At 33.1% G+C, this 24,709-nt stretch overlaps 6 protein-coding genes across 8 annotated transcripts; 4 read left to right on the top strand and 2 right to left on the bottom strand.

The window, feature by feature from the left end:
- Positions 1–3,723, bottom strand: LOC126670206 (uncharacterized). Of its 2 annotated transcripts, none has more exons than XM_050363877.2 (6): positions 3,248–3,723; positions 2,842–3,091; positions 2,667–2,751; positions 2,485–2,539; positions 1,870–2,008; positions 1–1,630 (listed from the first exon to the last, which is right to left on the bottom strand). In XM_050363877.2, exons 2-6 carry the CDS (start codon positions 3,016–3,018, stop codon positions 1,529–1,531), a joined length of 558 nt encoding a protein of 185 aa, XP_050219834.1. In that variant the 5' UTR covers positions 3,019–3,091; positions 3,248–3,723; the 3' UTR covers positions 1–1,528. The 2 variants fall into 2 exon arrangements, with proteins under 2 accessions (XP_050219834.1, XP_050219833.1); XM_050363876.2 differs by having other exon boundaries at positions 2,842–3,069.
- Positions 3,724–4,341: 618 nt separating this feature from the next.
- On the top strand, positions 4,342–8,213 carry LOC126670724 (UDP-N-acetylglucosamine transporter UGNT1). The gene is made up of 10 exons (XM_050364541.2): positions 4,342–4,723; positions 5,203–5,279; positions 5,431–5,592; positions 5,691–5,824; positions 6,341–6,471; positions 6,586–6,630; positions 6,735–6,832; positions 7,286–7,393; positions 7,594–7,650; positions 7,766–8,213. The coding sequence occupies exons 1-10, from the start codon at positions 4,528–4,530 to the stop codon at positions 7,838–7,840; spliced, it is 1,083 nt and encodes a 360-aa protein (XP_050220498.1). The 5' UTR covers positions 4,342–4,527; the 3' UTR covers positions 7,841–8,213.
- Positions 8,214–9,367: 1,154 nt separating this feature from the next.
- LOC126669606 (uncharacterized) lies at positions 9,368–12,129 on the top strand. The gene is made up of 5 exons (XM_050363108.2): positions 9,368–10,336; positions 10,434–10,533; positions 10,909–11,008; positions 11,357–11,445; positions 11,581–12,129. The coding sequence occupies exons 1-5, from the start codon at positions 10,147–10,149 to the stop codon at positions 11,897–11,899; spliced, it is 798 nt and encodes a 265-aa protein (XP_050219065.1). The 5' UTR covers positions 9,368–10,146; the 3' UTR covers positions 11,900–12,129.
- Positions 12,130–12,538: 409 nt separating this feature from the next.
- Positions 12,539–13,406, top strand: LOC126669999 (ATP synthase subunit b', chloroplastic). Its single transcript, XM_050363651.2, has one exon. The coding sequence runs from the start codon at positions 12,647–12,649 to the stop codon at positions 13,295–13,297; it is 651 nt and encodes a 216-aa protein (XP_050219608.1). The 5' UTR covers positions 12,539–12,646; the 3' UTR covers positions 13,298–13,406.
- A 1,182-nt stretch (positions 13,407–14,588) lies between these two features.
- LOC126669371 (uncharacterized) lies at positions 14,589–17,986 on the top strand. Of its 2 annotated transcripts, XM_050362826.2 has the most exons (6): positions 14,589–14,783; positions 14,964–15,001; positions 15,116–15,496; positions 15,598–15,689; positions 15,771–16,244; positions 16,769–17,986. In XM_050362826.2, the coding sequence occupies exons 3-6, from the start codon at positions 15,128–15,130 to the stop codon at positions 17,715–17,717; spliced, it is 1,884 nt and encodes a 627-aa protein (XP_050218783.1). In that variant the 5' UTR covers positions 14,589–14,783; positions 14,964–15,001; positions 15,116–15,127; the 3' UTR covers positions 17,718–17,986. The 2 variants fall into 2 exon arrangements, with proteins under 2 accessions (XP_050218783.1, XP_050218782.1); XM_050362825.2 differs by having other exon boundaries at positions 14,589–15,001.
- Positions 17,987–18,289: 303 nt separating this feature from the next.
- LOC126669650 (uncharacterized) lies at positions 18,290–21,368 on the bottom strand. The gene is made up of 2 exons (XM_050363173.2): positions 21,206–21,368; positions 18,290–20,687 (listed from the first exon to the last, which is right to left on the bottom strand). Exons 1-2 carry the CDS (start codon positions 21,245–21,247, stop codon positions 18,450–18,452), a joined length of 2,280 nt encoding a protein of 759 aa, XP_050219130.1. The 5' UTR covers positions 21,248–21,368; the 3' UTR covers positions 18,290–18,449.
- Positions 21,369–24,709: the final 3,341 nt, after the last annotated feature.

Genomic DNA, 24,709 nt, shown 5'->3' with positions numbered 1-24,709 from the left:
TTAACAAAAAAAACACAACTTTGATTGATCTAGACCGCCATACTTCTATTCAAATGTCATATTCAATCAAAGATCACCCAATTACTCACTCTCAAATGAAAACAACTCCTAAACTTGGCAGATTGATGCAATATGTCTACATATCTCCCTACCAATGTTTTATATCTCTTCAGGTCACACGTGGTGCAGTGGGGTTCTCCTGAAGGACACCTTCCTTTAACAATAGGGCTAGTCCTGCCTTATCAGTGGGTCTGTTTGTTGCTATCCTTATTAAGACAAGCTTTATCATCTCTCTTCATATTAATGCAGCAGCATCCTAGGCTACCCTTTGTGTTCCCTTCAACAAATAATGATCCATTCTCATGGATCTTTTGTATTTTCTTGATCTAATATAACATTGAAGCTAAAGGTTTTCCACCAATGGCCTAATTAGTCTCATTTACATCACTTGATTGTTTAATTCTTCATGACCAGCTGCAAATAAAGTGTCAAAACGGGTTGGTAAACCGTGTTCGTGTCGACCCATGCTGATGACATCAACATGATTAGAGCCAATACGAATACAACTAATTTAATAATCGTGTCAACACGAATACGGCATGGTATTTAAACAGATTATATATCACTGTAAGAATCCGTTCAAACTGATGGGTCGATAATGGATCATAACTGCACAATCCATTTAACTCATGTATTATAAATGACTTGAATATGGATCATATCAACACGACACGTTCAATTAACCAATTTATTTAAAAGGTTGAACATAAGTCGTACCAACACAGCATATTAACATATTTATTAATAACGTGTTGGATTGACATAAGACGTTTTATGTTGTGTGATAAATGAATTGAGTTTACATCTCACCCTTGACACAGCATGTTTTAAGCCGTGTCATAAACGGGTTGACTCGTTTACAAATATGTTTCATGTCAACCTTACTCCATTATGTTTCCGTGTTAGGTGAATTGTGTTCGCATGTCATGACAGATTTTGACACCCCTAGCTGAAAATATCTTTTCATTTTGCATTGTTTTTGCACATGATTTGGTTTGACTAGAAGTAAAACTCAGTTATTCATATTTTGATACTTCTCTTTCTCGAGTTAGAGTTTATCTTTCTCATTTCTATCCAAAGGTTCTCAAATAGTTGCTAATTTACAATCTGATATGACATTATTTTACAAACTACTGAAATGTTTTACATGATCAGGAACCCTAAACTTTAAAGAAATCACTATTATCTACCAGCCTATCAATGTTGGACCATCGTGCTACCATAGCAAGCTAAAGACAGTATCTACTCAAAATTCAGTAGTAAAGCAAGCTGAATGCAGATGTTCAATCAAGGGCATAATGTGGCTAAGAGAGTTCTAGTGAAAAAATGGCTATCGTGTATGATGTATCATGGTGTAAGAATGATATGAAATAAATTGATAGACAAAGCTATAGAAAGATAATGTTGAGGAGTTTCGAGATTGAGGTAAACATCATCACTTATCTTGATCTGAAATTCTGAGGTACTGTTAGCCATCTGTTGCGGATGTGCCTGGGTTTTCTTTGCAACCAGAGGAGCGACATAGGGCCTTCCAGATATGTATCAGCATCTTAACAGGCGGCCGTAATTCCTAAACGTGAAATTTGTGTTAAATAAACAGTAAAAGATTGTCTATAAAACAACAAAAGTACATAGACACCATTAAACATCAAATAAATTCCTATATCATTTCTCATGATCCATAAATTTTCTTGTAAAATGTAACTCCATAACACATTGTTTCATCTGCTCAATCATAGCTAATGAATGAGACAAAATCAGTAACACAATTTTAAAAGTTAGTTTCTTAGATGTTCAAAATTTACATACCTTAAATACCAATAATAGTTCTGCTTCCCCACGCAAAATCAAAGACAAGCTCCAGTAACAAGTAACTGGATTCACACATTCTATCAGCACGGGTTTCAAAATCTTGTCAATTGGAACAAAACGACGTTCAATTCTTCCACTGCGCACACAGTAATGATGTTTTAATGCAAGTGAAAGGAAATATTGAAATAAATTGTCTTTTGACAGATGGCTAATAGCTACTAAAAGCATAGACCAACTGTTTGGCATAAGTTAATTTTGCTTCAATGTAATGGCAGCAGAACAATATTTCCTCATAGTAAAAACACCAAAGAAACATCACTGGAACAAAAGATAAAGAAGTGACTGAGATGTTTGTTACAAGAGAACCAAAATCAAGAACAACAACAACAATGATTCTTGATTTCATATCATTGGATAATTTCTCCAACTTAAACTTCACTACAGAGCCAACTCATAAAGCATATGCAAATAATGCAGAATATTATCAGATCACTGAATACAAGTGTGTAAAGCAATACCATAAATGAAATTAGCAAAAGATACCATATGCAGCTTTGTACATAAGTAAAATTCAATGTGCATTCACATATATTATAGGCTTAGTAACGGTACCTCATATAGTGTGTTTCGAGTTGGACTCCAAAAGCTGGCATTACAACGACAGACTCTGAGCCATTCCAACAACAGATGAAAAATTAGGACCCAACATTGCAGGTATTCCATATTCCCAATAACATTCTAAAGTTTAAAACATTAAAGTAAAATGCACCAATATCACAAAATATCTCTCTCACCCTTCACAACAGGCTTCAAAACCAACAATTTGACAAAAATTGCACTTAAAAGAAAGATCCATAGAAGAATGCTGATTGATATATCCTATAAATCAATGGCCATTATATTAGTCAGTAGTTCAAACGCTAGAATTAACATGATTAGCTTAGTACAAACAAAAACATACACACACACCTTGACTTTAAAGAGAACTAAAGTGTTTACTAAAAGAACAAAAGCTACGAGGCAGATGATGAATCGCTTTCGATTGCTGCTTCCAAGAACGACAATGTGCGTGTCGATTGCTTCAGAAGGATATTTTGAATCATGAATGTAAGTGTATCTGTGATTTCTAATTGTGAATTCAGCCATTGTTACATATATTTGCTGGATTCAGATGATGATTAGACATACAAATTATACCTGCATTGAAGAAAAAAAATAACTGTACACACTCATCAACTCAGATTACTACTAAAAATAAATTTTCCTTTCTACAGTTGAACAACACTCTTTAATATAATTAATATAAAAATACTGAAACCATAAATTACACTAATTGATTAAAATAATAAAACCATGGCAAAATCAGTAATCTTACTCGTTATTCTCTCCGCCGTCGTTCTTTCAGCGTCGCCGTCAGTGAAGCGAGTGATTTGACTGGACAGATTAAAGTTTTTGATTGGGTGGTTTTTGTTAAGGCTTGGGTTAATGTCTTGGTGATAAACAGTTGATCAGTCTGCACAGATCAGATCCACATCAAATTTCAACCGAAAAAGGGTATTCTCGGCAACAAACGGCCGCTTTCTGGAGTGTCGGGTTTAAGATGTGAAAAGATCGAATCACCCTGAGAATGTGCAATTGATGTGGTGAGTAAATTGAAATTTGGGTATATTTTCAATGATGTTCAGGGGTTAAATCTTCATCATTATTTTGATATAATCAAGCATCCCATGGATTTGGGTACTATTAACAAGAAATTGGCTGATGATTCGCCTCTCCATTTTGCTGCTCATGTTACATTGAGTTTTGCTAATGAGCTGATTAAGAAGTGATTAGGCAAGTTTTTTATTAGGGAAAGTTTAATCAATTCAAATTCAAATAAATTGTGTTCAACTTAGGTAAGAATAATTATATTCATAGTTTTCTGAATTTTGTAATTTTCAATATTTAATTTAAATGTTAAAAATTAATTTAAAAAAAATATTTAAGAAAACATCATAAATTGTGTTTAAAATTGGCACTGCCAAATAAAAGAGTAATGTTATATAACCCTCCTTTTTAACCCACCTGACGTGGCAACAAACTAATGGATGTATTAAAAGTTGTTTTTTGAGATATACACTTTTTGAGGGGAATTGGACGAATTAAATGCTGTCACATAAGGAGGGATAATGAAGGAAGTACAAAATGATGGGTTAAATAGCATTTTCCCAAATAAAATTAAGTTGGTACCATTAAATGTGCCCATCGAATTTACTAAAATAAAATGTGTTTAAGTTTTTTTTTTTTGAATTAAGAAGACAAATAAATAATATATATTTTATTATAATTTTTTCTAAAACTACATAAATTAAATTATGTGAACAAAATTATTATTGATTTTCATATTAATAATAAATATTTTAATGTTAAATTGAAAAATTGCTAACCATTTCGCTATACTTACTCCTACTAGTAGCACCCAACTTTGAACATAACAAATATATTAACGAAATGTGAAATGATAATAAAATGGACTGCTGTGCTAACTCCAAACCGAGTTCCGAGTCAGACGATTTAACCGGCGGATTTGACAATAAAATCAAAGCATAAAATTCAATTTTTCTGGTCATCATTTTCTTTCAGGAAGAAGCGAACAAATCAACAAACTCAACAGAAATGTCACCAATGGCAGCAAATTCATCAAACAATTCAATACTCCCGTTGTCAATTACTCCGACCACCACCAGTAGCAACGACGACAAAGAAGAGAAAGAAAAGCTGATTAAAGGAATCGGAGACGACAAGCTTTTTAAAGGATCCGCCATGACTAAACGAGGAGCTTACGCTGCTATCTCTTACATGTCTTGTGCCGGTACTTAACTTAACCGTTTTTTCAAATTTTTTTCTAAATTTCCGTTCATATAATCGTTACCGTTCACGCTGCTGTGTTGATTTTCTGTTCTGACGTATATTGTTATTAGGTTTTGCAAATTTTGAATTTAATTTGAATGATTTTACAAGTTTTGGTTATACTTGAATTATTATCAAATTAACAGCACATAAACAATGTATTTAATCTGAATTATTTAGTCTTCTTGCAGTTTATATTTTATCTTAGGAGTTTAATTGGGAAAATTATACGGCACAACCGTTGCGCCATGTCAATAGTGCAACAAACTAATAACTGCCTTAGCCATGTAGAATATTTAAAGATAAAAAGAAATAAGTAATAATTAAAAGATTTTCTATCGCAAATACTCATTGGCTTGTTGTAAGTATGACATGACGCAACTGTGGTGTGAGATAAACTCTCGTCTAATTGATATACTTACTTGAATTTTGTTTTGGCAGTGCTTTTGATAATATTCAACAAAGCAGCTCTTTCTTCTTATAACTTCCCTAGTGCAAATGTTATTACACTCTTTCAGGTGCATGTTTACTAAATTATTATAACGCGTTTAGCGGTTTCTAATTATCAATTTTCTATGATTTAGATGTTTTCATGCCTTTTTCGATTGCCGAAGTTCTTTTTTTTTCCTGGAAAAATCATATTTACAGTTTTGTTTTGTGTTTTTATAGATGATAAGTTCGGTCTCTTTTCTATATGCGTTGAGACGCTGGAAGGTTATCTCTTTCAATGTGGGTGAATCTTTATCTAATTCCGATAGTAGCACCACTTTTGTACCGTTGCAGACATTGATGCACACCCTTCCACTTTCGGTTGCATATTTGCTTTACATGGTATGGATCTCACTATGTGTTTGGAACATTTTGCTAAATTTATATTCTTTTTACAAGTGACTAATGCCCACAGATGATTTCAATTTTCTCTTTGAAAGCTAGTCACGATGGAGTCTGTTCGTGGAGTTAATGTTCCTATGTACACCACCCTTAGGCGGACTACAGTAGCATTTACAATGGTTATGGAGTACTTTCTGGCAGGACAGAGATATACACCTCCCGTTGTTGGAAGGTAAAGTGGCATTGAGCTGCTGTTTATTTTTTCACTGAATATTGACACTCGAGAATAAAGATTTTAAGAGTATATTTGTGTGAGTTAAAACAACGATTAGGTTAGTGAACTGCAATAGCTTGCTTGGTGTAGCTTTGAGGGGAACGAATCAAAGCTCACTTTGAAGGAAGATCAAACCTATTCCAACATAAACTCTGGGCTTTTTAAGGACATCAACTGCATGAATTTTATACTTGAGTATATGTTTTCGTTCCAAAAATTCCATTATTTTCCTAATTTGAGACCTGCAAAATGGTCCATCTGGTAGAAAGTTTGCAATTTATGACCTTCAATTTTTGGCATCGCAAAAGGCTACGTGAACTCCTTAAACATTAGGTGTTTCTCTACTTGAAAATATCTGTTTGATGGCTATCAAGAAACTGAATCAGCTTTTGGTTGTGGAAAAATTCAATATTGTATTGTGATGTGATGCTTCTGATTGCTTCATTCAACTGAAATTGTTAAGGATTTTATCAGTGTGGGAGTGATTATTATTGGTGCATTTATTGCGGGAGCTCGGGATTTGTCTTTTGACTTCTATGGATATGGTGTTGTCTTCTTAGCCAACATTACGACAGCAATTTATCTTGCAACTATTAGCCGCATTGGTAGCATCCTCTCTTTGGCATTTTCTCTTTCTTTTCCTTGAAATTATAATTCCTTAACCATCTCAAAATCTCTATTGTTAAGCATCTAACATATCTTTTTTGTTTTTGTTCCAGGGAAATCCAGCGGCCTCAACAGCTTTGGACTTATGTGGTGCAATGGTTAGTCAACATATCTAATTTGAATTCCATATGATGCCATCTATGCCTTCTTAAATTCTCTGTTATATGTCTGAATACCTTTTCTTTTTGCCTTGCCATAATAGGGATTTTATGCGGACCAGTTTTATTATTTTGGACATTTATTCGTGGTGATCTGGGGATGACAATGAATTTCCCATATCTTTTTGCTCCTGGTTTTATGGTACAATAACTAATAGAATTGACTCTTTTCTTTCCCGCATTACTTTTCTTAATGCTTATGTTGCAGCACGGTAATTTAGCCCCATTTTGCATATATGAAGTTTCTTCATTGTAATTTTGTTACAAATCCTGGACTTTGTACATGTGTGCTAAGATTGAATCAATAACAAGTGTCAAGTGTGTCTCGACTCTTTATATAATTAGTAATTATCTACTCAAAATATATTGTATTGCAGCTACCTACTGCATGGAGGATATTTTTGTATAAAGGCTTAAATCTTAGCATTTGTTTTTAATTATTTTTATCCACGTTCTTGTAATTTTCCGTGGTGGACAACATTACCCTTTCCTAGTATTTATCTTCTTATTCTGTTGTTTCCTGTTTCTATGACTCTAAATACAGTTTGTGCATGATTCTGCAGATTCTGACCACATGACATCTTGCTTTCTGCAGGTTGTGCTACTTCTTTCTTGTATACTGGCTTTCTTCTTGAATTACAGTATTTTTCTGAATACTACTCTTAATTCAGCACTCACACAGACAATTTGTGGTAACCTGAAGGTATGTTTATTGGTTTTTTATTCTGCCACTTGTCAAACCCTGAATTCCATTGGAACCGTATTATAGCTGAATTGATTCTCGTACTTTTTTTGGACCAGTTTATGAAATTTATGGTTTCCTGTGTATTTGTCTTGGTCTTCTAATAAAATTCATATGAGCCTTGTCACTTATATTTCATGTTTCTTATTCTGTTACTATAGGACCTGTTTACCATTGGTCTAGGCTGGATGATTTTTGGCGGGCTTCCCTTTGATATTGTGAGTTAAACTCTCCTTACTTTCTTTCCGTTCCCCACATACTCTACAGATATCAGTTAAATATGCTTCAGTTCATTTTGTAAGTTAAGATTAATTAATTACGTGCTTCTTACAGTTCAACGTTATTGGACAAATGCTTGGATTTTTCGGCTCCGGTTTGTATGCCTACTATAAGCTGATAGGGAGGTAATGGTTGAAACCATGTGTACATACTGTAAGTTAATGGTTGTCGATAACTCTGCTCTAATTCCTAGCTACTGTTATTCATGAGTTGCTCGAAGAGATTATTTAGTTGCATCAAGGCGATTTCTAATGAGTAGGGAGTTACTAATCCGACTTTCTAATCAAGGCTTACGTTGGCAAGCATCGACATCACGAGAATGAAGCTTGCTTTCTTTGTTCTCATTTTTTTGTTACCATACAGAACATATAAAATGCAGAATATTTAGGAGACACATTACATTGTTTTACAATATAAGATTCTTTGCCTTCTCTAATGGACGAACATTACAGGCTATTCAGTACATGATCATGCTGATTTAATAATTATTCTTTCCTTATCATCCCTTTTAATTAATGTCTCCCTATCCCCATAACATACCTTTCTTTTTCCTTCTTATTTTCTCCTCCTTTCTTTCTCAATACTATGTTAATTGTGTTGATAGTATTATTTTTTGTCAATAATTTTCTAGTCATACCTCTAATTCAACCCACAGACTATGAGAATTGATTGAGAAACAAAATAAAATTGACAAAAAAGTTGAGTAAATAAAGAGTAATGATTTTAACTATTTTGTCCATATTTATTTCTTCTGTATGACAATTAGGATTAAGTATTAACTTAAAAAAGAAAAAAAATATTAGCATAAATACATAGCATAACCTATATATATTGTTTTAAAATCAAACAATGTCATTCTTCACTTTTTCTTCGGTTATTGTCTTTATTATTCCATTCATTTAATTCATGTTGTTAGTCAACTAAGTCAAACGAGTAAATTTAAATTTAGTTCTTCAATTCATTTTTAACATAAGTATAAACAAAAGTTGTTTATTTATGAAATTTAATAATTTTATTGATTTTATTATTATAAGGCAAAATATATTCTAAGGTCTTTATACTTTTCATTTTTTTCTTTGTGTCCTTAAGATTTTTTTTATTTGGTCTTAATATTTTCGAAAACAGTTTTGTGAGGTCCTTTTGTTAACAAAAATGCAAAAATGTCATAAACCAAGAAAAATTATTTTTAAAAGTATAAGGGCAAAGTAAAGAAATAAAAGGACTTTATAAAACTGTTTTTAAAAGTACATGGAGCAAGTAGATAAATAAAAACGCCTAAGGACGAAATAAAGAAAAAATGGAAAGTACAAGGATCTTAGGATAGATTAAGCCTTATTATAATGATTTTATATTTTTTTAATAATGAATATTTTAGTTTTTAAAGTTTTTTTTTTAAAAAGAAGTAAGCAAAGCTAGAAAATTGAAAAAAATTAAGAAAATATTTAAAAGTTAAAATAAAAATTTATAAAGTAAGTTTCATTTGAAGTCATCAAAATATAAGATCTCATAAAAATATTATATTAATATTTATGTTTAAAATAATTTTAAGGATTGTAGTGATATTTAATTTTATTAATTAAATTTTTTTGATTTAATTGATTGATACTAAAATAAAAAAATTACTAATATATTAAAAAAAATAAAGATAGAGGATAACATTGTTATAATTTTGTATAAAAACTGCAAATATGGATTATATTATATGTAAAGGATGTTATAGTATTTTTTTTTTTGATTTTATGTAATATATTAATTTGGAAGAAAGGGTCAATGTGCCCCCGAATTTGTTAGCCGGTGTCATTTAATCCAGTTTTTACTTTTTTTGGCAACTAACCTCAAAACCCTTTATTTTTTAGTCGGATAATCTTATAATTGTATTTTTAAAACGCGTGAAATACAAATAGATGGTGAAGGATGCGAAAAATAAATTAGAAAGTTCACTAATTGTTGCAATAAAATTATCCTAAACCTATTTTTGCAATAAAAATATAAATTATGGGTATGAGATTATCTGACCAAAAAATGAAGAATTTTTGGATTAGTTGCTAAAAAAAATAAAAATTGAATTAAATGCTTTATGTCATAAAATTAGGGGGCGCTTTGATCCTTTATTCTATTAATTTGTATTTTCATTTTTTTTTCTTTTCTTTTTTTACAAAAAAAGACAGAAATAAAATAGGCGCCATATCGACATTGATGAGTGATCTGGTGAAAGAAAATGAAAAACAAAAACCGTTAAAAACCGTCACCTTCTTCTTCACGCCCCCAACGATCAAAGCAATTCCAGATTCTCTCTCTTTTCCGACAAACATAAACTCGCCAAACAAAAACATTTCAAAAATCGAACAAATCCTTAACCTGTCGGTTTGCTCCATTTTTGCGTGTTCGTTTATTTCAAGAATCTACAACCTTAAACAAGCAATTTAATTATAAGAATGAGTCTTGTGGGTCTGGCCATCGACGTGGACGATAATTTTCCGAACAAACTTTCCGTCGGTCTTCAACGGCGGTCGAGTTCTTTGCCGTCAATGTCCCATCTTACATTAGTGGATAGTATTTCATATTGTATGCTACCTGAAGAGCCTCTTAAACTCTCCATTCTTAAATTGGATGGCTCCACTTTCGGTAATTTTTTTATGTTATTTTTGCTTGACAAATTTATATGAAATTATGATGATTTTGAAATTATTTTTGTTCTTGTTTTCTGGTTTTGTTATAATAGATATTGATGTTAAGAAAACGGCCACCGTAGCGGATCTTAAAGAGGCGGTTGAGATTGTATTCAGTCATATGCCTCAAAAAGGTCCAGACAAAATTTCATGGTAAACTATATAATATGCAATTATACATTTGTTTTCAGAATTAACTGCTTTTGTTTGTTTTCATCGTTTAAATTTTAGATACTTCATTCAAACAACGTTTTCTGTTTTGGAAACGTGTCGGAAACTTTACGTTTCAGATATAAACTTAATTTTTGTTCATAGAAAACCTTAATGTAACACTTTTTCGCTGTATCTGTATCTGTGTCAAGTGTCCTGTTTTTCCGTGTCTACTTAGGAGAGAAATTGCTTTTAAAAGTAAGTTTTGACTTGACTGATTTCTTTCATTCCGTTTTCTCCATTTTTGAGATGCTTTTGAATGTTTCTTCACCTTTGATTATGTGTTTCATTCTTTTCTTTGTTCTTGTTGGTATCAAGGCCGCATGTTTGGAGCCATTTTTGCTTGATGTTTGAAGGTCAGAAGTTAGTTACCGAAACTGACAGCATCAGATATTATGGCATCAGAGATGGTGATCAGGTTTGTATTTAATATTATTGCTCGTACTGTGTTATTATTGAACAAAAAGCTAGTTTCTAGACCGGATTCACGGAGGACCACTCTCACAAGAAGGAACTTTAGGGTATCATAGTTTCATAAGAGAGTTTCATATAGACTCGGATTTCCGAATAAATGTATGTTAGAGAATTCCTTGTCGTGTACAGCATTGCCATTTCGAAATGTTTTGTTTGAGTTTCAAAGTAGTAGGATTTACAAATTAATTAAGCTCATTAATGCAAATATAGTAGCTCTGTTCGAGTGTTTCTGCTTGCTTCGTATTTGTTACAATTATCAGAATGACTTGATGATGTCTTCATATTTCTGCAGCTTCAATTTGTTCGGCACATCTCAACGAGTTATAATCTCAGAAAGAAAAGATCATCGAAACACATTGCTGCTTCAGAACATCACAGAATGTAAGGCTCTTTATAAAGCCTATCCTGTTTTATTGAACATGTGAAGTATAGTATCATGCTCATCTTTTTTTCAGTTGCACAGAACTGTTCTTATCATCACCTAAACTATAAATTGATGCAATTGGTAATTTGCAGTTCTCTATCGAGTCGCTATATCTACGAAGAGAGAGATCATGACAACAAGGACGATGATGATCATTGTGATATGGAGACTGGAGTTTCCAATGAAAACAATGACATAGATGACATTTTTAAACACAAAGATTCGAGGTGGGCTGGATTCGTTCAACGATTGTTCCCATACTCGAGATTGCCCACCTCAGAAAGAAATTCAAAAGGTTCTTCCCCATCTAGATCTACATGTAGTTTGTTGGGCAATTTTAAAAAGGTGATACAGTTTTGTGGTGATAGAGATAGTCATTATTCTCAAAAGAATGAATGGAGAGGGGACTAAGTTATGGATCATCTTTTCATATGTATCTTTTGGTAATGTTGCTTCATTTGGATATATTAAATGTTTACATTTTAGATGATATGATCCAAGTCTCTCCCATCTATTGCCCAGGCCATGTTCATGTTAAAATTTTGACTATAAATGGCAAAACGCATATTTGGATCCATGTATTTATAAACTTTTTGATACTGTATTCGTCAATATTGAATTCTTACACTTTTGATTTTGTAGGCATTTGGTCTTTCCGCAACGAAAATTAAATGTGTGTACTTCTTTAACTTTATATTTTTATTTTTGTTGATATTAAGTCTCTAATTTATTTTTTATCGGAATTGTTCTCGTTAACGCTTTCCGTAAAAAAAGAGATCAATGTCCTTAGAACTCGGTATTGATAAATACATGGACCCAAATGGTTCTACTGTTGTTTAGATCATTCATTAAAACAGATTAGAGTTAATTATGTTTTTGTGAGAGTGAAGAGCTTGACCCAATGAAGAATCCGAATACCCATTTTTTATAATCCAATTACCCATTTTAGTCATACACACGTGTGCACGTGCAAACAAGGTGCCACTTCACACCCTCCACAAGATTTTCTCCATAATCAATTTGTGTGGCAAACAAATAAGATAAGCCCTTCATCTTAAATTTCCACACAAAAATAATTTCAATATCTTCACCATCTTTTCAATCTCAAAATCACCACCACATTTCCAATCTTATTGTTCAATTCCACCCCTACCAGCCATGGCCGCCGCCGTGATCATGGCCTCTACAAAACCACTCATCTCACTCTCCTCCACCCTCCCCACCACCACCACCACCGCCACCAAACCCAAACTCCACCTCCCCCACTTCACAAAACTACCAAAAATCACCAAAACCCAATTAACATCTCTGAAATCAATCTCCCTCCTCGCCGCCACCTCATTCACATTCGCACCGCCGTCACTCGCCGTTGAAATAGAAAAGGCCGCTCTCTTCGACTTCAACTTAACCCTCCCAATCATGATGGTCCAGTTCTTGCTACTCATGGTGGGCCTCGACAAGCTTTACTTCAGCCCACTGGGTAACTTCATGGACGAACGAGATAAGTCCATTAAAGAAAAGCTGAGCAGCGTTAAGGACACTTCGTCGGAGGTGAAGCAGCTGGAGGAGCAAGCTGCGGCGGTTATGAGGGCGGCGAGAGCGGAGATTTCGGCGGCGCTTAGTAAGATGAAGAAGGAAACTCAGGCCGAGTTGGAGGAGAAACTCGCTGAGGAGAAGAAGAAAATTGAAGCGGAATTGCAAGAGGCGTTGGTGAATTTGGAGAATCAGAAGGAGGAGACAATTAAGTCTCTTGATTCTCAGATTGCTGCTCTTAGTGATGGCATTGTTAAGAAGGTTCTTCCTGTTTAATAATTCTGTTTTTTTTTTAGTTTATGATTTGATGTTTATATGTGTTGTCCAATACTTTTTAATGGGTTTGTAATAATTATAATTAATGAGAGAATTTTAATTGTAATCACTCGTTTTTCTTTTGTGGGTTTGTCAAGATTTTGAGTTAGTTAATTAAGTATTGCTTTGAACCTAAAATCATGATTTTATGTTTTAGTCAATTGCTGTGTTTCTTCTTTATGATTAGGAAGAAAAACGCTTGTGAGAAGAATTGAACCTACGGTTTATTTCATAATTTGTATACTAATTTGTATATTGTTATCGATAGAGACAAAGAAACCATAGTTGTTAAGTTTCTATCTTTTGATTTTTTGCGTAGATTAATTATTTGATATGGTATTATAGTTTCTGTAATCGAGGTATGGACTTTGATCCTCGATTCCTCTTTTGATTAACTTAATGCAAGGGAAACGCTCATTCGATGAAATTGTAGTCGGAGCTTCACCTAGCAACTTAAAATTTTGGATGGATTGGTTATTCTACTTGGATCGAGTTTTTGAGTGAATTGGTTATTCGACGGATGACAAGAGGGTTTTGACAGTTTATTGAGCTTTGTTAACTTTGCATTGTTCTTTGTTTTCACAAATCAATGAATCATTCATCTTATTGTATATGCAATAAGTCTTGAAAAGGGTATTAAGTAATCCAAAGAGTTAGCCAAATTTGAGCAACTTTCGAACGACAGTGGCTGGTTCATAGAGTTTTCAGTTGGTAGAAGCCGTGAAGCAACTGCCATTGTTTAAGCTGATGCAGTGGCACTCTACAGCGACTGATTCTTCAAGTGTTTTTTGTGTAATTTGTTTTGGTAACTATGATACAACTCAAGAGCTATTAGAAACCGACTCAAAAAGATACTCGAGATCAAGCTATTCGAGCTAATTACTGAATCGAGTTTAAGCATCAAAATATTCATCGTGCATGCTTAATCAAATTTTTATTTATTTGTTTTCTTTACCTTTCATAATAATATATATTTATAATAATATTTATTCAGATTATCGAATCGAATTTGGTCGAATCGGATTTAAATCTCAATTATTCAACTCCGGTTCAAGTTCAAACTCCTGAATAAATTAAGACGAATTTCAATTTTAAAATTTTATAATTGAGTCGAGGTCGAGTTCGACGCTAGATTTCTGTTATCCTCCTAGCAATGCGAAGAAGTATTACCACAAAAATTCTCACTATTACTTTGCTAACTTTATTATTCACTAAAGAAAGATTGGATTATTTTATGAAAGAAAAAAAGATTCAAACATAATGTGATCTTATGATCCTTAATTTTATCAACAACTTCCTTGTCTGCTTAACATGTATTGAAGAACTCACTCACAAAACTCGGTTCATAAACAAATGAACTCACCCAACGTTGGAGAAAATCGAAAATCTAGAATCTAGAAACAGCCAAACAGGGCCCAATTAGAACGATTCAGATACCGCTACAGTAGTATCTCTCTCGCTTTCACTTTCAGCGACCAAAATAATTATTCTACTTCCAAAAAATTATTAATAATCTCTGTCTCTTCTCCTCTGCCCTCTAATTTTTCTCAATCCAATCACGTAATTTCAATTTTTAATTTATGGGTATCTAATCCTTAAATTAAATTAATTTTCTTTCTGTTTTCAGCTTAATAATTCGTCGACTTCTCTGCTCCTATTACCAAAGTAAGTATTTTTTCCCTTGTTTAATTCTTATTTCATGCTTTTTTTAGATATATAAATTTAGAAATTTGGAGCTGTTGAATTTGAATTCTGTTTTTTTTTTTCTTTATATGTCAGAATTACTGTAAAATGGCTGGAAAAGTTGTTCCTGCTCAGCCTGTTACCTCTTTTGAGTATGAACTTCTTGAAGATGATGATCCTGACCACTTTAGAACTGTTGTAGCTTCATCAAATCAGTCAACTCCTTGGATTGACCCTGCAAAATTGAAGCTTAGACACCGAATCGGGCGGGGTCCTTTCGGTGATGTTTGGTTAGCTACTCATCATGAATCAACTCAAGATTATGATGAGTTTCATGAAGTTGCTGTTAAGATGTTGCATCCTGTCAAGGAGGATTGTATGAGGGTTTTGTTGGATAAGTTTCGGAATTTGTTTCGAGAGTCTAGAGAGGTCGAAGGTGTGTGTTTGATTCATGGAATTTCTGTTATCAATGGGAAGGTGAGTGGTTTTGTTGTATATTGATGTGCTATGAGAAGTTTTGATTTTCATATGTGAGTGTTCAGTGTTAATTGTGTTGCTTTTCTTATATGTAATTGTAGATTTGCATCGTTATGAAGTTTTATGAGGGATCCATTGGCGATAAAATGGCTAATCTCAAAGGAGGGAAGCTGTCGCTGGCTGATGTGTTGAGGTTCTTTGAATTATATCCTTGCTCTTCTTTTTCTAATTAATGTTTATGGTAGAGATCCTCAGTATTTGCTGATATTTGCAGGTACGGGATTCAATTAGCACAGGGAATTTCGGAAATGCATGCAAAAGAACTCCTTGTTCTGAACCTTAAACCTTCGAACTTTCTTCTTAATGAAACTGACCATGCAGTTTTAGGAGATGTTGGCATCCCATACTTACTACTTGGAATCCCACTGCCAAGTTCAGATTTGTCTCGCAAGCTAGGAACCCCTAACTACATGGCTCCAGAACAATGGCAACCAGAAGTAAGAGGCCCATTATCTGTAGAAACCGACTCATGGGGATTTGCGTGCAGCATTATAGAGATGTTGACAGGCGTTCAGCCTTGGCGTGGAAGCGGAGTTGAAGAAATATATGATGCAGTGGTTAGAAAACAAGAGAAACCGCACATTCCAGAAGGTCTACCTTCTCCAGTGGAAAATATTCTCCGCAGTTGCTTTGATTATGACTTCAGGAATCGACCCTTAATGAGAGACATTTTACGCGTGTTTAAAAGGTAATTAGCTTTTGAATGTCTTTTTTCATTTTTTCGTGTATTGTTAAAGCAGGAATTAGATAGTTGATTGCTTGCATATAGATTTGAATGGTTTAGGGCATGCCGAGAAACTTGTTGAGTTTATTCGTACAGTTTTCAAACCTCTCATATAGGCCAAAGGTCTTTGTTATTTGTAATGGAAACCAATTGGTTAAGATGTATCATCTGATCCAAAGTTTAATTGGGAACGTAAAAACAATTACATAGGCTTGTTTATATTTGGGAACATTTTCTTGTAGGATTTGCTTTTTATGCTGTTATGCACTTTCCAAGAGATATTGTTAAATTATTTATTGACTGCTATAGACGATTGGATTGGAGGAGATTGCTCTGATTTAACAGTCACTATTGTTTCCATATGAAAAATAAACCTTTGAATGGTATTCCTTCGTTAGTTTTTTAATCAGTGGAATAAGAATTTCTCTTGTTTGGCAATTATTATTTTATCTTGGCAAGTTTCTTATGTATCGAAGCGCAATTTGCAGTTCACAGAATGCAGTTTATGGCGATGGAGGCTGGACCGGATATGGGAGCATAATCTTAGACAAACCAGGTATCGCAGGTTACTCGGAGTGGTTTCTTTTGAAGGATCATCTGCAAGTTGGTGATACGGTCCGCTCCAGAAAGCCACCTAATTTTCGCAAGTCTGAAAATATGGATGTTCCAGAAGCCATAGTGGTGGGATTAGAAGGTGATGCAGATCAAAATGCTTTTGTTTTGGTGAGGGTCCATGGTATTCATGACCCGTTAAGGGTTTCAGTACCCTCTTTGGAACGAGTCACTTTTGGCTTGGCGGCGGGGGATTGGGTACGTTTGAAGGACGACGATAAAAAGCACTCACCTGTGGGTATTCTTCATTCGATTAACCGTGACGGAACTGCAGTAGTGGCATTCATAGGAATGGAAACTTTTTGGAAAGGGAATTCCTCAGAGCTTCAAATGGCGAAATCTTATTTTGTGGGTGAATTTGTGAGGTTGAAAGTTAATGTTGTCAGCTCGCGATTTGACTGGCCTCGCAAACGACAAGGGGCTTGGGCTACTGGGAAGATTTGGCAGATTCTGCCAAACGGCTGCCTTCTTGTCAAGTTCCCTGGCAGGATAACTTTCCGGGACGAACATAGTACGTTCTTAGCCGATCCAGCTGAAGTAGAAGAGGTTTCGTTTACTACTTCCCTCGGAATGGTTAAAAAGTATCAACATCTTGAGGATTTACATTGGGCTGTGAGACCACTTCTGATAGCTTTAGGTCTTTTTACTGCCATGAGAATAGGTTTTTTCGCAGGGAAGAAAATGGGCAAATCCAAAGGGAAGAAACAACAGACTACCATAGTGCAAAACGACGGCCAACATACCGATAGCCTAAGTAGCAGTAGTAGCGGTAACCAAGCTTGGTTTCCACCATCGGTGGCAAACATCCTCGGTGCTGCCCGGTAGTTGATCTTTTTAAGCTTTCAAAAACTTGTATATAGTTAATAATAGCTATAAACTGATAAAGTGCATACTGTTTCTCCTCAGTTGTTGTAGGGCTGCTGTTGCTAAAATAATAGCTTACAATCTGCATGCATGCTTTATTGTTAATAGAAATTAGGAGTGTGATCAAATCGAGTCGAAATATTGTTAAGCTCGTGCTCACATCAAGTTTCATTTTAGTTGTTTGAACTCGAACTTAGTAGAATAATTGAGACTCGAATTTGATTCAATTATCTGTATATATTTTTAAAATTAAATTTTAGTATAAATAAATGTATCATTGTAAATGTGTATAAATTATAAAGGATAAAAGAATAAATTAATTAAAATTTGATTAAGATCGCGAGCTCATTCAGCTGAGCTGATTTTGAGTCGATTACATTTCTAGTATAAATGTCAGTTAAATAAATGTAGGGAGTTGTGCAGCTTTTGTTTTTGAAAAGAAATCAATCTGTCACTTTGTTAACCTGTCTACATTTCAAATCCTAGAATATAATAACACCGAATCTAATACAGAATCTAATAATGGAAGAATATGACAAAGGAACATCTATAATTGTATTATATATCAGTTTGATCATGAAGCCCGTGAAGAGTACATACACTATCATTTTACACTCATCAATTTTACAAGAATCAGTGCTGCTGCAACTGATTTCATTGAAGACAAGTTATATACAGTATCGGCAACTCAGCTTAAGAATCCGAACGATTTGAGCCAACAGAAACTCCGGCTTCTTCCACTAGCTGCTCTGTCAAAGCGGACAATCGAGCCACTTCGGTCTTAACCTCATTCAGACACTTGTTCTCAAACATGTTTTTCCCATGATCTAACTCATTTTGCAAGAGCATAACCATATCAGCATCAGCTTCAATGCTCATGCTAGCTTTATTTACAAATTGTTGGCTCATCTCTACAAGTTTATGTAAAGCAGTGGTTGCTGCTTCAACTTCAAGTCGAGCTGCCTCGAGCTGAAGCTTTTCAGTAATCAGATCACCGACGCTTTTCTGACCGATACTTTCTTGAGACAAAGCATAAAGCTTCTTCAGATCGTTATTAGCATCTTCATCTCTTTCATCCTTAAGATTTTTAAGCTCTGTTTCTCTCATATCTAATTTCCCAAGAATTGCTTTGAGCTCCTCGTCTTTTGTCGTAAGAGCTTTCTGAAAAGCTGAAACTTCCGTCTCTTTCATTCTTAACTCTTCTCGAGTGAGCTTGAGCTCAGTTTCAAGCTGTTCCTTCTGCAGCCTAAAATCATCTGTTGCCCTGTTTAATGGCGTAAGTGCAGTATAATCTTCATCCTTAATTGAGACGACGAGTTTGTCAGTAAGCTCTACTATCCGTTGAACTACAGTTTCAGCTTCGGATATTTTCGACTTCGTTTCATTCAATTCATCTTGCATTATCTGAACATGCTCCTCTTTTTCCTTTAGCATGTTTGTTGCTTGAATTAGCTGGTCTTCCTTACTGCTCAAAAGCATTTTTAGCTCTGCAACTTCCTCGTTTACTTCTTCCAACTTTTTCTTTGCGCTAATCAGTTGCATATCTTTCTCATCTAACAGAAGACGAAGCGAAACTTGAGCAGATTTCAAATCCCGAAGTTCGAATCTAGCCTCCACTAACTCCGACTCTTTATCCTGAATAAGACTACGAATTTGCTCAAATTCTGTATTTTTCCTCTCCATGTCCTGATGTAGAGAAGAAATCTCTTCCATTGCTTCCTTTAAAATAGATTTTTCCTTTTTCAACTCCACGTGTAAATCTTCTGTAAACTCCTTTTCCGTAGATAAGTCTCGTTCAAGCTCCTTGTTTCGAGCCTCTGCAACCCTAAGTTTTACCCTCTCACTCTCAACTTCTATTTGGGCATCTTGCAAACTGGTCATGTAAGAAATTACACTATTCCTCTCTTCTTCGAGTTCCGCCAATTGTGTTTTCAGTAATTGGTCCTGTTCTTGCATTCGCTTTCTAGAAGATGCCAGAACTTTCTGTGAAGAAATCAACTCGGACCTCACATCAACTAATAGCTTTTTAACTCTTCTGAAATCCTCCGTAGTTTCATTAGTTTCTGCTATTTGATTAACTGTTTCATCTGCCAACTTCTTCAGTGCTTTCTGTGCTATTAACCATTCCATTGTCTGCTTCTCCAATTTAGCATCTGCAACTTTCAACTTCTCTTCATCGAGTTTCCTCAGATTCATAAGAACTTTCAGCTCTTCTTCTTTCTCACGGACAACATTTTCAAGTTCTCGAAGTTCAGTTTCTTGTTTCTTCACAACTTGGTTAGCTTCCTCCAAGAGTTGAGATTTGCATTTCAGTTCAGCATCAATTTTCTCAGCTCCCTCGCTCTTACTGATCAACTCGGTTTTCATTCTGTTCAACTCATATTCCTTCAAGGATAATGCTGAATTCGCAGCAAAAATAGCCGTCTCTCGCTCTTTAAGTTGAAGCCTCAAATCTTCTATTTGTCTAGCTTGAGAAGCTAACTTATGATTCGCGAGTTTAATCTCGCCTTCTAGATTTTCATGCTTGGAATAAGCATCAGCAATTTCTTTCTCTCGTAGCTCCAACTTCTCCTTGGCACGATTTAAATCAGTATGCTCCGATAAAACTTGTTTTTCTGCATCTTGAAGATCTTCTTCCTTCTTTCTCAACGCATTCAAAACAGCAAGAAGATCAGATTCCAAGATTTCGAGATTAAAGCCGGGATGAGCGTCAGCGGTAAGGTGTGAATGTGAACCTGATGTTCCCATTTGTTCTTCAAGTTTCTGTGTCTGTGAAAATAATCTTTCAAGAAGAATTCTTGCAGGTTCAGCTGCCCCATTGTCATCGATACTCGAATTCTTTAAGACTGATTTAAGTGAAGATATTCTTGATTTTGAAAGTGTTATACAACCCACTCTTTTTTGCCTCAAGTTGAACTTTGGCGAACACAACTGCCGCAAAGCAAAACATACAGAAAATAAACACCTATAACATAAATTAAGTAAGCTGAAACAACATAAGTAACACGAACACGGATACGGGAAAACAGGACACTTGGGCATGGACACAATAATACAGTCCTATATTAAAGTTTCTACGTTGAAAATAAAATTTCGTGTTCGAAAGTTTCAAACTCTTCCCGAAACGGGAAACGTTGATCGAATGAAGTGTCACGTAGGAAACAACAATCACAATTCACACATCCTAATTTCCCACTTAAAAATTCTTGAAAATGCTTCAAAATATCAAAAAAAGAATCAAAATTTAATCCTTTTTGAAAGTCCACAAAAACACTACTAATTTATTCTGACTGCAAACAATGAAATTGACATATGAATTCTTAAACATAATTAATCCAAACAAGGACCCTCAAAACTTATGCAATTTCTCTAACTATAAACACAAATTTAAAGAGCTAAGTTGAGCAAAACACAGCCGTATAAGACACGGAGAGCAAAAAAGAACAAACCTTGGGAGGAAGATAGGAGCGAACAGCAGCTGAAAACCCCATAAATCTTTAAAATCATTTGTAATACAACAACACTAACATTTTTAGCGGAAATTAAATTTCATTTAAATTAATTAAAAAAAAAGTGAAGCTCGTACTAATAAATTAAATTGGAGCAGAATCAAGACTACGCCTTTTTCTGCGGGTCAAGTTAGCATCAGCCACATGTTTTTTCTGGGCAAAAAGTACAAAAAAAGAAACCCTTGTAGTTTTCAGAAAAGTATAGATCAATCCTTTTATTTTTTTTGGTTTCAATAAAAATCTCTTTATTTTCAAATAGAACAAATAACCTCTTTCGTCCAATACAATTACAAACACTCGTTAATGACTGACATGTCTCTCAAAATCATATAAGAAAAAAGTTCAAAAATAATTTAAATGTTTAAAATATTTATCAAAGGTTTGAGGGGCTAAGTGTCCCAAAAGTAAACTAAAAGGATTTATTTGTTCAATTTTAAAACAACGAGGGTTTAATTAATCAAATTTAAAAATACGAGGGCTTAATATTGCTTAAAAAACTAAAAGGGCTCATCTGTACTATTGAAAAAAGTCGAGGGTATTCTTTATACCTTTTGCCTTTTTTCTATTTCCTGTTTTCTGAATAACAAAGATTCATTTACCCCTCAAACTTGTTACAAGTGATCCAAATGTCCAAATTAGTAGTTTGTGAGCAAATAAACCCATAGCTTGATAAATTTGGATCACTTTACACTGAATTTTTTAAAATGGGTATTTTATTGTTGTGTTATTTTTACAAGATTTAGAATTAAATAGTTCAATTTCTTCTAGTAATGGATTTATTTGTCCAAAATTATCAATTTAAATGTTTTTTTATCTTTTATGGGAAATTGGAGGGTTGAAATGAACTTTTATTGGGTTTTAATATACATGTTCATGAGCCGGGCTTGGTCCGGGCCCGCTAATTTTTTTTTATATATATAAATTCAAACTCGACCCGATTCTAGTTCGAACTTCATATTCCCTACCAAAAATTGGCTTTTACAGTTGATATACGCGGACTGAAGCATTTTCGGGCTTACATGAAGAATTGTATCAAAATAAAAGCCGAGTCTGCCCGTAAAATGACGGCTTTTTCAGGTACTTGGGACGAAAAGTTATTATCCAAGTTCAGCCCTAAGTGTCGGGTCTAGGCGAATACTCAAGCCCATGGACAGGTTTAGTTTTGGGAGATTTATATATTTACCTAAAAAACAAAAATATTTGCACTTTTTATCCCAATACGGAAAAGTTACAAAAAATATCTCATTTTTTTTCATACATATGTTTTTACTCTCGTTATTAAAAATAATTATGATTTTACCCCGTTATCATAAAAGCAGTAGAGACATTATCATCTCGGTATCATAATTTTTCTGTAAAAAATTAGTTTTTGTACGTTATCATACTATTATCGTTAACTTTGTCATGCTACTATCATAGCCTATTTTTATAAAAATTATCATAACATTATCATAACAGTATCATAAAAAATTATCATGACGTACTTTAAATATTCGATGGATTTTTTTTACTCAATTCAATTTTGGTTAAAATATAATGTTTGATCAAGATTAAATATTTGATCGATTAATTTAAATTTAAAAATTTAAATTTAAATTTTAACCGATTAAATGTTCATCCCTAATTGTGAAGGCATAAATTGATGGATAATTGAATAATTTCCGTGTTGATGTTTTAATACTCAACAACATAAAGGTGCTTTGTGTTTGTATGGTCAAAATTGTCTGTAATCTAAGAATAGTATTCAATTTAATAGACGCGCCATGTTATTTATACAATAAATTAACAATAATTTGTCTAGTATATTTAGTGATAAAAGAATAAATAATTAAAAAATTAAATTTTTTATCACTAATATTTATTGATTTGTTATATAAATGACGTGATATCACCATTTTATGAGATAAATATTCGGTAATTTATTTATTTGCTCACGGAAATCTTATAAAATCCTTTGGGCTAGACGTATGTGCTTATGTTCTCAAGGACTAGGCCCATAAAAATTGAACCGATTGATAACCCAGAATTGCTTCTGATCCATGTTCATACTATCCATGTTGACATTTATCCATTCAACTAGGTTGAGCTTTGATTAGAATTTCATCAAATTAAATTAAATAATTTATTTTTATTTACTAATTCAATTATTAATTAGTCACTACAATTTTTTTAATTAACTAAATCAATTAAGATTTTAAAAATATAAAATTAAACCAACTGAATTAATCAATTTATTTCATGAAACTGATAAAATATGTAAAAATAGATAGTAACTAAAATATATTTTTTAATTTGACTATTTTTTTTTCAAAACTCTTAATGAACTGATTAAACAGAACTAGTACGATTAATCATATTTTTTAATTTAATTTAATTGAAATAGATCAATTGTTCCAATTTAGCCTACTGTTTGCTTATCCTTACATTCAACTATTTTTAAAATTGACATATTCCTTTGCATACTAAACATGTTGATTAAATATATTGTTGAGCTATTTTTTCTGTTCATCTCTAAAGATAAATTTTTTAAAATGTACGTGGATATATCTAAATTTAAAAAATTTAGATATAGATGTTCCTTCCTTATGTAATAGAAATATTTGAATTTATAAATTGTTTTTAAGTAAACTTTATTAATTATATTATCTGTGAACAAAGTCAATCATCTTCAAATATGTCATTAAAAATTTGAAAAATTTAATAAATAAAATTATATTATCATTTCATCTGTTCTAATAAAGGTCAACTTTTTTATTATCACAAGTTTAATAAAATACAATTAATAATATTAATATTTACGGTTTATAATATTATAGTTTGAAACGGTTTGTTTTTAAAAAAATAAAATAATGAATTGAGTGTATCTAGTTAGTGAAATTTAATTCAAGTAGCTAGATGTTAGAGCATCTATATTGCATGTTGTATTTTTTATGCTATTTTTAACACAAAATAAGATAAAATGCTATATATAGCACATATTATTGAAATTCACTCCATTGCAAAATGCTAAACTAAATGCTAAATTTATAATTTTATAAGTGATTATCATTATTGATGGCAAATCTGTAAATAATTTATATATAATAAAATTTGGCATATAACTTTCTAACAAATCTGGCACAAAATTTAACATATGCTAAATTTAGCACATGAAATAGAAGTGCAATGCAGATGTGTTTTTTTATAGTAAATGCTAAATTATAGCATTATTGAGATTTTGATTTTGAGTTTCAAGTTAAAATTTATTTAACGTAATATATATTTAATACTCATAGATTGAATTTTGTCCTAAGAAATATATTTAATTTCAATTTTAATTTAGATTTGGCATCATAAATATTATTATCCAAAGAATGACTTTCCTAAAGTATCACGTATCAAAGAAAACGGCCCTCGTCCTCAACCTTAGCTAGGTTTAATAAGACACCAAAATCATCATTTATT

The sequence above is a fragment of the Mercurialis annua genome, linkage group LG2 (assembly GCF_937616625.2).
Source record: "Mercurialis annua linkage group LG2, ddMerAnnu1.2, whole genome shotgun sequence".
Taxonomy (NCBI): Eukaryota; Viridiplantae; Streptophyta; class Magnoliopsida; order Malpighiales; family Euphorbiaceae; genus Mercurialis; species Mercurialis annua.
Note: the sequence above shows the minus strand (reverse complement) of the source record. Positions and strands in the feature narration are given on the sequence as shown.

Coding starts and splice junctions, on each gene's coding strand:
- LOC126670206 (XM_050363877.2), bottom strand. CDS start 3,018: ATGGCTGAATTCACAATTAGAAATCACAGATACACTTACATTCATGAT. Junction 2,540..2,666: donor TTTGAAGCCTGTTGTGAAGG/GTGAGAGAGATA, acceptor GGAATGGCTCAG/AGTCTGTCGTTGTAATGCCA. Junction 2,009..2,484: donor CTCGAAACACACTATATGAG/GTACCGTTACTA, acceptor CTGTGTGCGCAG/TGGAAGAATTGAACGTCGTT.
- LOC126670724 (XM_050364541.2), top strand. CDS start 4,528: ATGTCACCAATGGCAGCAAATTCATCAAACAATTCAATACTCCCGTTG. Junction 5,593..5,690: donor TTGCATATTTGCTTTACATG/GTATGGATCTCA, acceptor TCTCTTTGAAAG/CTAGTCACGATGGAGTCTGT. Junction 6,472..6,585: donor TGCAACTATTAGCCGCATTG/GTAGCATCCTCT, acceptor TTTTTGTTCCAG/GGAAATCCAGCGGCCTCAAC.
- LOC126669606 (XM_050363108.2), top strand. CDS start 10,147: ATGAGTCTTGTGGGTCTGGCCATCGACGTGGACGATAATTTTCCGAAC. Junction 10,337..10,433: donor ATTGGATGGCTCCACTTTCG/GTAATTTTTTTA, acceptor TTGTTATAATAG/ATATTGATGTTAAGAAAACG. Junction 10,534..10,908: donor GGTCCAGACAAAATTTCATG/GTAAACTATATA, acceptor GTTGGTATCAAG/GCCGCATGTTTGGAGCCATT.
- LOC126669999 (XM_050363651.2), top strand. CDS start 12,647: ATGGCCGCCGCCGTGATCATGGCCTCTACAAAACCACTCATCTCACTC.
- LOC126669371 (XM_050362826.2), top strand. CDS start 15,128: ATGGCTGGAAAAGTTGTTCCTGCTCAGCCTGTTACCTCTTTTGAGTAT. Junction 15,690..15,770: donor TCGCTGGCTGATGTGTTGAG/GTTCTTTGAATT, acceptor TGATATTTGCAG/GTACGGGATTCAATTAGCAC. Junction 16,245..16,768: donor ATTTTACGCGTGTTTAAAAG/GTAATTAGCTTT, acceptor CGCAATTTGCAG/TTCACAGAATGCAGTTTATG.
- LOC126669650 (XM_050363173.2), bottom strand. CDS start 21,247: ATGGGGTTTTCAGCTGCTGTTCGCTCCTATCTTCCTCCCAAG. Junction 20,688..21,205: donor GCTCCTATCTTCCTCCCAAG/GTTTGTTCTTTT, acceptor GCTTTGCGGCAG/TTGTGTTCGCCAAAGTTCAA.